The 12,300-nt window shown below is 26.4% G+C and overlaps 1 protein-coding gene across 1 annotated transcript; it reads right to left on the bottom strand.

Moving 5' to 3' along the window:
* Positions 1–3,141: 3,141 nt before the first annotated feature.
* On the bottom strand, positions 3,142–11,478 carry LOC145945130 (aminopeptidase N-like). Its single transcript, XM_083053957.1, has 6 exons — positions 11,337–11,478; positions 10,905–10,980; positions 9,426–9,805; positions 8,697–8,986; positions 5,435–5,640; positions 3,142–3,505 (listed from the first exon to the last, which is right to left on the bottom strand). The coding sequence occupies exons 1-6, from the start codon at positions 11,398–11,400 to the stop codon at positions 3,142–3,144; spliced, it is 1,380 nt and encodes a 459-aa protein (XP_082910083.1). The 5' UTR covers positions 11,401–11,478.
* Positions 11,479–12,300: the final 822 nt, after the last annotated feature.

Raw genomic sequence — 12,300 nt, 5'->3', positions numbered from 1 at the left:
AAGTTTAGATAACACCCTGCGCGCATTGAATTATACTTGTTTATATTTATAGTCAAGTTAATTATTTGTGACCACGTCCAACCACTATCGCGTTCTTGAAACTCTTCTAGCGATGCTAGCGTGGGCTCGATAACGCGGCGCTCGTACCACTCGTGTAAATCGGACGTGCGAAAGAGTTCATAGTTTTTTGTATTGACACTTTTATTGGCGCGTTTATCACCGGATACAAACTCGCCATTAAACACGGTGTTCACTTTTACATTAATGTGTTTTTGCATCACTTTCTGCACGTGTTCGATCACAATGTCTTTGGCATCCTCGAGAAATTGACGAGGTTTGATGTAATTATTGTTTATTACCGCACCGGTCAAGATGCGGCTCTCGAACGCCGTATCAATCTCTCGCCAAACGAGTCTTTCCGCGTTATTATCGCCACTGTAATTACCACCATTGGTTATAAACTGTCTCTGCAATCGAGTCTTTGCACCCTCGAGTCGCGCGATTCTAGCCACCAAAGATTGTCTATTTCCAATCGAGAGTCGCGGACGCTTGACACGACTGCGTTCTTCAAGCAGTTTGATAAAGTCCTCGCAGCGCAGCGCCCATTCAAAATATTCGCCCAAAGTGGTGACTTGGCGGGACCGCTCCAACAGGTCGCGTTCGTTCTGCTCGATGTTTTCCATTATTTCTTTTATTCACTATTATACCACTAACACTTCTAATACAAGAAAGTAACCACTAAACTTTTTTCACTGCTGCATCTATACGCTTTCAAATCGTACTATGGTTTGACGCGCTCTCATCCTCTTTATATATTTCACCTAACTCTGTCTCCTTTTCTAACATTTGGCGTATCTCAAAAGATAGTTTCCCGAGATATCGGATAGAGGAGTAAGGACACAAGCTGCCGAACGTTGGCGCCGATACGTTGCATTCTTCCTTAAAAAATATTAAGAAAAAATGTTTCGCTCTCGTTTTTATGGGAGATTTTCCGCGAGGGTACAAAGCTGCCGAACGTCAGCGCTTTTGCACCTAATCACGTTTCAACATGTTCGTCGCAGCGTTGGCCCTAAAATCTTCATTTCTTTCCTAATGATAAAATGTCCATAAAATGAAAAACATAGTTTTATGGATTCTAGAACGCTCCGTAATAAAATTATACTAATGAGGGTACAAAATTGTCGATCATCGGCGCTTGTTCTATACCTTTTTGGGAAAATGTCTAGGATCCCTCATAAAAAAAAAAAGTCGTAAAGATATCCATCTACAAATATTGCACTCATATAATAAAACTCCCCCTCCTTTGTCGAAACATCCCCTCCACCCGCGTGACGTCAGCCCCCGCGCCTACGAGATACCCCCGCCCCGCGTGACGTCATACCCCTCGCCAACGAAATACCCCCCCCCCCCCTCGGAGCCCCATGGGTTAGAATTGGCATAGTATATCTACTTTTATACCCTATATATATATATATATATATATATATATGTGTGTGTGTGTGTGTGTGTGTGTGTGTGTGTGTATTAAATTTAATATCTTATATTTATTAAGTACATATCTCAGCATTAATATTTGAAAAGGCGGATATATAATCAATGTACATAACATAAAATATCATATACACATATACATACATATATATATATATGTGTATGTGTGTGTGTGTATAATAAAAATTACGTAAATATGATTAATGTTTATATGAATATTAGAACTAATAATATAATATTTAAATTGACTTTAAATTTTTAAAAATATATTACAATATAACTAAAACGATCAAGAAAATAATTATAATCAAATTAACATATAAGTAATATATACAAATAGATAATAAATATGCACAACATTAGAAATGTATAAGAAATTATTTTAACTATTATACTATATTATTGAAAACTTAATAAATAATGGGTGTTTCATAAATTGCTGTAGATAATGTCGATAATGTGTTGTAGTTGCACCAATAATAGTTCAATTAAGACTGGGCTAATCGTACAAATTTCGATAATATTCCAGCTGGTCCGATATTTTACGATTACGCATTCTGATCGTTCGTGCAATATATTCCAAATATAATGGTGGTTTGTGTAATGTTGTCGTGAAATTATTTATCTGAAATAAATATTATTTTAATTTTAATTTTTTATCAATGAGTAATTTCGTAATGAATTATAATGAAAAGCAAATGCAAGATTTTAAAATAGTAAGTATAAGTAATTATCGTACATATCGATATACAGAGTGTTTTATTTTAATTTCCCCAGGCAAATATCTCTAAAATTAAGCAAAATACGAAAAAAAATAATTATATATAAATTGTAAGATTCTGAGGGGAAAATATATTGGCGCTTGTAAAAATATGTAATTTGCAATTAGCAGTTACATACTGTTTCTTACAAACAACTGTGTTTTTTACGTAAATTGATTTCTCTCATTATTTTATGCATAAAAATATTAAAGTAGAATAATTGAAAAATGAATATTTTACGAGATATTTTATAGTTTATGTAAGATTATATTAAACTGTAGTGTAAAATTATCTCGTAAACTATTCACTTTTGATTGTCATTCTACTCTAACTTTTTACGCGAGAAATCGAGTTATTTGAAAAAATTAGGATAGTTCTATTTAAAAAAGAAAACATAAATAACTTTCAAATAATTTTGAAAATCGCCCTCTTGGAAATCAGTCAGTAGCGCCAACTTCTTTTCTCCTTGAAATCTTACAACATTTATTTAAACACATTTATCGTATTTCGTTTAATTTCAGAGACATTTTCCTTAAAAAATTTAAATGAAACACCTTCTATAAGATATCTAACAATAAAAAAAAGAAAAATTTAAACATTATATACATATAATATAACATCTGTTAAATATATACATATAATATATGCAATATTTTTAATAAAAAATTAATATTATAATGAAAACTTCATAAATATATCATTCATAAGTATAAAATTTACCTCGTTAAGTTGTTCAGATGAATATGCATTATGAACAGCCACACTTAATACTGCATTTATATTGACATGACTATAAGAACAAATATATAGTATGTATAGATTTATAACTAACACATATATAACAAATCTTTATGATAATAGACAATATAATTTTATTTAAAAAATGTTATTACCTCAATTTTATTATTTCATAACTTTCCAATAGTTTTTTAAGTATGTGAATGTTCTTAGCATGTCTCGAAAGAGTAGAAAGAAAAATATTAGCAGTTAAAGAATTAACTTTACGCTCTATTTCTTTTGCTATTATTTTAAATTTATTAATTTGGAATTTATATTTCAAGTTTGCTAAATGAAACGACAAATAATAAATTATTATTTCGGGATCCTCGGAACAAATAAGGCCCTCCAGCATTTTATGATCAAATCTTTCTTTGTATATTCTGAGCGCCTCCTCCCATGCAGAGAACCATGTAGTAAAATTCGCATCCTTTAAACCATTACAATAAGTCCACTTATGCCATCCAGGTAAAATTCTGCGGCATACAGAAAAGAAATGTTTATTGATATACATATTTTGTTATTTATTGATATACATATATTATTGATATTTAGGATACAGTTTCTTTATTAATAAGTATTCAAAAATGAAGTCCATATCAAATCAAATATAAATATATATACTTATATATGTGTGTGCCAGTATATTTTTTTTCGATTTTTCAGTATTGCCACATTATGCGCTAAATATATAATCTGATTAGACTCATTACTATTGTGACACACCATGTATATGCGTAGACATATTTTATTTATAAATATATATATATATACATACATGTATTTATATTTGATTTTGTATGTTTTTTTCTCCAGTAATAAATATATCAAGTATAAATGCACAAGATTTAAATAGATACAGAGAAATATACAGGGTTGGGAAAGTTACTTTATAAAAGTAACTCGTTACTGTTACCGTTATTTTTTCTAAAAAGTAACTCGTTACCGTTACTCGTTACTAATTTTAAAAAGTAACTCGTTACCGTTACCGTTACTTTGAATGTAACGAGTCGTTACAATTTCCGTTACTTCTATTTTATAATTCGGATGTATGTTAGGTTGTTTCATATAAAATGTTTGATTTTGCAATGTAAACTTTTTAAAGCTTTCTTTATCAATATAATCTTTATATTTGTTTAATTTTTTCTTAATCTTTATACTTGTTTTATACTTCATTTTAAAGTTCAAAATTTGCCTTTTTATATCTAATTTTATTCTTCGATTTAATTGGTTTCGAATGTATTTTTTTCAACATTCTTTTGAGTTTGAATAAACGTGATTTTTGTGTGCTTTCTTTGCATGAGTAGAAAAGTAGCCATATTATTGCAGCAGCCGCTCGAAATATTAATGCTGCATTCGGCGAGAACTCTGTCAACGAACGCACCAATATAAAAAATTTAAATTTGAAAATAAGACCTCACAAATAACGATCGTGGACCTGAGATTATCGTTGATGACATTAAAGGTTGAAGCGGATCAACGTCAAACTGTTAGGAATGCGTAGAACGGTTCTTACTTCGATTAACGAAGGTAAGTTTGAAAATTTTGTGTTTCTTTAAACTTTTTATTAAAAGCATTTTTTAATAAAAAAATTTAAAGAAACATAATAATTTTCAAATTTAACTTTATATTAATCAAAATAAAAACAGTTCTACGCATTTCTAACAGTTTGACGTTGATTTTCGCTTCAACCTTTAATGTCTCAACCTTTATTGTCATCAACGATAGTCTCAGGTCTACGATTGTCATTTGTGAAAATTTTATCTTCAAATTTAAATTTTTTATAGTGCGTTCGTTGACAAAGTTCTCACCAAATGCAGCATTAATGTTTTGAGCGGTTGCTGCACATTATGGCAACTTTTCTACTCATATCAAAGAAGCACGCGAAAATCACCTTTATTCATACAGAAAAAAATGAAAAAATATATGAAAATAATCAATTAAATCAAAGAATAAAATCACAAATATAAAAAGGCAAATTTATAACTTCAAAATAATATATAAAAAATATACAAATATATATAAAGATTTTGATCGACAAAAAAAGCTTGAAAAAGTTTACATTGCAAAATCGGACATTTTATATGAAACAACCTAATTTTATATCCGAATTAACATACATAATGCAATAAATGTAATAGTAGTCAAATGGGACGCTTCCCACTTTTAGCAATATGTTCCTTTGTATTAAAATTATACCGAATAATTTCGGAAACAGTAACGACAAAAGTAACGGTTAAATTCGTTACTCGTTACCGAAAAATGTAACGAAGTTACTTTTTTTGTTACAAATAAATTTTGTAACGTCGAAATCGTTACAGTTGCCAAAACAAGTAACGTTAACGGCGTTACAAGTAACGCGTTACTTCCCAACCCTGGAAATATAATGATTAAAATACACTTACGTGTTCATATTTTCTTCAGCATTATTTAGATATAATTCTAATTGACGTTCAGCTGCTCTAATGCACAAAGAATTATTGATGATACATGCGATTCGTGCGAGTTCTTGTTTTAAAGATTTTTCAAGGTCGTTGTTAGTGGGTATCATTTGATCGTACGTATCCCCAGGTATAAGTAGAAACAGGTTTCTTATATACTCCAATACTTTCTGCAATTTGGTAAAAAATAACTTTTTATATATTTCAATCATAAAATTATTTACAAACACATATATAATATATATGCGAAAAATGTACAATCTCATTGACTAGAACTATTTTATTTCCGTAAATGTGATTAAAATATGCTCCGAATTAATTAATCTCTCAAATAATTTTTAATGTCGTTTAAATCCATACAATTTTAATAAAATACATATAATTTTAATGTTAATTTTTTACATGAGAGAGAGAGAGAGAGAGTGAGAGAGAGAGAGAGAGAGAGAGAGAGAGAGAGAGAGAGAGAGAGAGAGAGAGAGAAGAGAGAGTGTGTGGAATTTTCTAATATTAGATTATTAAAGAGACAATATATTCATAAAAGGTATAAAATTTTAAGAGCATTATCATGTATCATATTATATTATTGTATGTTGAAAATAAAACACAGTTCAAATTTTTTAACTCATCAATTATTGTATCACTTATTGTACTATTTGCTATATAAAGTTGGATACAAATTCTAATCTTATTAAAATTAATCAATCTCAAAATATACACTGCGCAAAATAATTAAGGGATAAAAAAAATTGTCTAAAAAATAGGCAAATTTTAAATAGCTGTAACTTTGTTTCAAAAAAGGAGAATTTAAGTTCTAAAAAAGGGTTTCAAAGCTTGAAATCTCTACTTTCGAAAGATCACAGCTGTTTTTTATTTTCTTAAATTCTGGTATTTTTATATATAGAAAACGACGAACTTAACGAAATGGAAAATTTTTTTCTTACTTTGTAGACGTGTCGCATGCAAAAAAAGATTTAAAAAATGTTTTGACTTCTTCACATTAAAGCCTGAAGTTTCCCTGCAAAATCGGTTTTTAAAAGTTAAATTTCAATTTTTCCTTCTCAAGTTATCGAGAATTGAAGAGAAAATGATCATTTTCACTTTTATGGTTCATAATTCCGTTAAAAATCATTGTACAGCAATTTTAAAACTGGATTCTTAAAGCTGAATATCTGCTCTATAGTATGATATAGTAACCGAATTTTTTTTTAACACGTGGATTTTTTTACAAATAGATTAAAATAACGATAAAATTCTTTTAGTCACTTTGCGTTATTTTTTTCGGAGTTTAAACAAAAAAGAGAAAAATCGCGAATTTTATCATTATTTTTACCTATTTGTAAAAAAGTTCACGAGTTAAAAAGAAATTGTGTCACTATATTACACTATAGAGCAAAGATTCAGCTTTTAAGAATCCAGTTTTAAAATCGCTGTACGATGATTTTTACCGCAGTTATGAACGATCAAAGTGAAAATAATCACTTTCTTTTCTGGATAACTTGAAAAAAAGAAATCGAAATTTAACTTTTAAAAAACGATTTTGCAGGGAAAACTTCAAGCTTTAACGTGAAAAAGTTAAAAAATTTTTTCAAATCTTTTTGTGCATACAACACGTCCAAAAAATGAGAAAAACATTTTCTATTTCGTTAAGTTCGTCGTTTCTTGTATATAGAAAATACCAGAATTTAAGAAAATGAAAAACAGCTGTGACCTTTTGAAAGTAAAGATTTCAAGCTTTAAAACCTTTTTTAGAATTTAAGTTCTCATTTTTTAAACAAAGTTATAGCTATTTAAAATTTTCCTATTTTTTAATTTCTTTTTGATCCCTTAATTATTTTGCGGAGTGTATATTTGAAATTTAATTTCCTAATAGAGATGTGATATAATAATTAATAGAGTAATATTAATATATGTTTATTAAAGCACGGTTAATAAAAATATAATCTTGAATTGAGATTTATTTAATTCCTTGTTATTGTACAAAGAAAAGAGTAACCCATGCATTACGAATCAGTTTCAACGAAAAATTAATTTTTTCATGAAAATGACGCACTAATATCATCTTATTCGCCAGTTGAAATTTAAATGTCTTTTAAAATTAGATTTTTTGTGAAGAAAAATATAAAGTTGAGAAAATTACTTTAAATAAATAATAATTCATTATAATTCATTTGTTGCCGATATTGTAAAATATATTGCATTATCGTATTTTTACAATTTTCGTTTTTCCTTTTTTAATGCTGTTAAAGATAAATTCTATGCATAAAAAACTAATTTTTTTTTAAATTAAATTTTTCTTTGAAAATGTAATAAAGCGATATAATTTAAATACCTTTATAAAATATATAATAATTTTATAATTATGAATCTTTTAAATTTTTTAAACGGAAAAACTTCTTTTTTTGAGAACATTGCAAATAAATTAATTTTTATAATGAGAAAAATATGTAACTACATAAAAATAAATTTTTAGTTCAATATTTTAACAGATTATAATAAATATGAAAAAATTGCCTGTATTTACACTTTTAACTTTGTACAAATTCAAAATTTTGATGGAATATTATAAATTATAAATTAAATTAAATTTTATGTTTAAATTCATTTCTAATATGTATACATTTTTATACGAAAAATAAAAATATAACAAAATAAAAACAAATTTAAATTACATAAATTGATTTGAAATAAAAGTCATAAAATTTCATTGCAATTATGATTAAAAGGTGATTTAAAAAAGTACATTTAAATTATATCGTAATTAGATATATTAATTTAGATATATTAAATGCTTTTATTGTGTGGATTTGCAAATTGGTAGAGAATATGTCAGGTAAACTCAAAAGTAACGATAAAGGTAACTGTAAAATTTGGTTTAATGCGTTACTGAGAAAAATGTAACTTTAGTGAATTTGTTCCAAATGCCGTTACTATGTTTACCATGTACATTGAATAAAAAAAAATTCTGCAATAATAACAAAGTCACAAGTGATGGGTTACATTTTGATTCTGAAAAAAGGCAGCATGTAAAACTATAAGATTTCCCTATAATTATCATATGATTAAATTTATTATTATTATTAATAACTTAATAGTTTACTTCCTATAAGCAAGTCAGAATTATGATTTAAAATTTTTATCATATAACTTTTGTTAATGACACAAATTAGTATTCATTGACCTAATATCCAACACAATTTTAATGATATATTTTATTTACTAATAGTACCTGAAGCACCTCTGGAAAATCATCTGGGTTATTTGAAAATGCAAAAATAAACGATGTATATTCAAAACCTTTGATCATAGGGTACCATGCTATGTAATCTTTCTCTCGCCATAAGTAGCTCGCAAGTTGCCAAAACACGTAGAAATCAAGTTCTCTATTTATCGCAAAATAGAATGCGTCATCCATGATTTGCGCTCGATTGAGGACATGTATATTAGAATAGTTTTTAGAATTTAAGTAATGTGCAAGTCTTTGCCAATTCTCCTTATCATAGTTGACTCTATAATATCCTATTATTGAACAGATACATTTTATCGATTCTTTTTAAATGTATAAAATAAAAAGATTTTGAATTAAATTAAATATATTTTTGAATATTGTTTTAAACATATATAAACTATTTTATGTAGAAATTGAACATATTTACATATTATAATAAAAAGATGCCATAATTAAATTTAAGAATAAAGCTCTGAAGAAATGAATGGCGTTCAAATTGTATAAATTTAAAATTAATTATACCAAGGAAATAATATTTACCTAAACGTATTTAATGGTAATATTGCAAAATATTTTATAAATTGTTATTATTGTTTGTAATATTATTGTATGTGAAATATAAATCCAAAATTTGTATAAATGAGTATAAATATATGTAATGAAAAAAAAATTTTTGTAAGAAGGTTATTAATATATTAAAATTAATATTATAGTTTATTTAATATTTACCAGTTTGTTGTATGTTGACAATGATCCATTTAACTTTTTTATCAAGAAGTATTTCCAACGTCGGTTCCGATTCTTTTAAATAACTATTAGTATATGGCCAACTTACGATAAAATTGATGTTTGTGTCCATAGTAAAAGTGAAGGGTATAAAATATGGTGTTTTATTCAATTTGTCGTTAAACTTTTGGGATATTGTGACTTGATCGGTAGAATAATCTCGTGTCACATTTAGCACCGGACAATACTTTTGTGTTAACCAAATATTCATCATTTCTTTCACGTTCCGTGAGTAAAATAAATCGTAACTCTCGTATGTTAATGTCTCATTTTCCATAACGTTCCACAGATCATTGGGAGTTTTCGAATTAAAGTTGGGAAGTCTGTAAAGTTTAACATATTGTAGTAATAAATGCTACATAATATATTTGATTCGCATTAGGGGAAAATATAAAATTATTATTATTCGTTTTAACGGATGCAGCTTTGACTTTGATATTAATGTTGTCTTTGACTATATAAAGGTTAATTGATTTAAAGCAACGATTGATTCTCTTACAAAATAAAGTTCAAATCAGCAAATTGCATAAAATAATGCTAATATATTTAATTTAAGTCATAACTTAATTTTTCAATTAATTATTTAATCATTCTATTAGCATATTTCAGTATCTTTGGAATGTTATATATTTATAAAGATGCAATATATATATATATATATATATATATATATATAATTTTGTACACTTTATCTGAGTATTTGTATGTATATACATATTTTTATTGTAGTATTATAGCTTTTAACTGTTTTCTAAACTATTTTGTGTTGACAGAGTAAATTTTTAAAAACATTTACTAATTTGTTATTTTTAAAATTTCAGTTTGTTACATACGCAAATTTGAATAATCATCGGATAGACTTTCATAAACTTAGCGTATGTTTTTTTATCTTCTTTAGGAAAGTTTATATGTATATACATTTTTGCTCTTACATCTATCATACCCTTTTTTTAACGTTTTGTGTATATATTTATTATATATATGAATAGGATTATATATACATATACGAAATTTCACAAATATGGACCGATGGATAATATAATATTGTCTAATTACATTACACACATATAATATAATTAAAGTATTATTTCATAAATAAGATGTCAAAAAATTGTTATAATTAAGATTATTATTATTGCCAGTTACACTTTAATTTGTATTAAAGCCAGACAGTCCATATTATAATATATGTTTTCAAATTTCGTATTGTATGACCTTTGAAAAGAAATAGATTTTTGTTCGTTTTTTTGTAAAAAATATTTTATGCTTTTGTGTGTTACTTAATAATTATAAGACTAATTAAAATAACGAGACTGATATTAACAGAATATTTAATAAAGATTTACTTTGAAACAACCGTATGTGAATCAATATTTAAGGAAACTTTTATAATTATTATATTACAACATAAGTAACACTTACTTTAAATATGTATTGATAGATGTCCAAAATACTTTATCGGGAATTATACTTTGTAACATGCGCCATATAAGGGCTCCTGTAAAAATATAAAGTAGGCATAATTACATACATTTTACATAATTTTAACACATGATGTTCACAAATTCGTAAACATAACTAATAATACTAAGTAAGAACTAATTACAATAAAAAAAAATTATTCACAACAAGAATATAAGCAAATAAGAAGAAATAAATGTAGAATTGAATTTGATTAATTTGTTATTATTGATATGTGTTTATGGTTGGCAATGTAATTATATTGTTAATTATATTATTTACATAACGTTTTATATAAATATATATTAGTATATATAAATATATTATATATCTATGTATATATTGTAATTAATTCATAATTTATAATTCAAATGTACATACATATATACATACCTATAATAGGAGAAACAGAAGAAATTGATTTAATGTTAAATGTATCGCTTGTACATACAAGCATCTTTCGTAAAATTATTTGTATCCATTGTAACGTTTGTTGTTAGAAACTGAGACTCATATTTAGCCTGAACTACGAACAAGTCCATCATGCGGGAATCTGGTAAAGCCTGCAGACATATAAATGTATCCGAATAAATATAAAATGTTATAAGAAAATCACATTAATATACGTAATAATGTATAAAATTATTAGCTATTTCTAAAGAAACCGTTACTGTTTCATATATTCATTTAAATTAAAATATTTTTTTAATTTTCCACTAAAATGTGTATACAACTATTTAACAATTTGATGAAAATTATTATTGTTGTTTAGAAAATATAAATTGTGAGTTCTTCACAAAATCTAAAAACGAATTTTAAGTATAATTTTTTCTGCTTTGTAATTTTTTTTTTTTCTTTCAAATAGTGATGATATTTCAAGATAGTGAAAAAAATAATATAAAGTCATTTTTTCAATATCTTTTTGAATGAGAAAGCAATTTCAAAATTTTACATTTTGTCAGAATATCAATCAAAATTTTCTTATAATTAACGTTAGAAATGTTAGAAGACCAACCTGGTCGACGATATATGTTTCGAAAAACAGAATGAAGCCCTCGTTTAACCACCGATAAGACGCATCGAAGATATAACCATACTGTTGATATATTATATCATGTGCTATTGAGCGCATCATTATAAATTTATGCGCAGGAAGATGTAATTTCTCGTCGTAGGCAAGATCTGCTTCACTGAAAATTGTTTATAAATAATATGATTATTTCATACCATTTTGTTATAAACTTGCATATTTTGCTTATGTACCAATTAAATGTTTTCACACACACACATATGTATATATATATATATATATATATATATATATTAAAAAAATATAATTCAAATATATTGTCATACA

Source organism: Prenolepis imparis, unplaced genomic scaffold, assembly GCF_030444845.1.
Source record: "Prenolepis imparis isolate NDT839.2.m4 unplaced genomic scaffold, iyPreImpa1.0 SCAF_14, whole genome shotgun sequence".
Classification (NCBI taxonomy): Eukaryota; Metazoa; Arthropoda; class Insecta; order Hymenoptera; family Formicidae; genus Prenolepis; species Prenolepis imparis.
The sequence above is the reverse complement of the archived record's forward strand: the minus strand, read 5'-3'. Positions and strand labels throughout refer to the sequence as shown.

Excerpts from the sequence above, each read along its gene's own strand:
- LOC145945130 (XM_083053957.1), bottom strand. The coding sequence starts at position 11,400 with ATGCTTGTATGTACAAGCGATACATTTAACATTAAATCAATTTCTTCT. Across the intron at positions 8,987-9,425 it reads TGTCAACATACAACAAACTG|GATATTATAGAGTCAACTAT; the intron begins GTAAATATTAAA and ends GTTCAATAATAG. Across the intron at positions 5,641-8,696 it reads ATTTTCCAGAGGTGCTTCAG|AAAGTATTGGAGTATATAAG; the intron begins GTACTATTAGTA and ends ACCAAATTGCAG.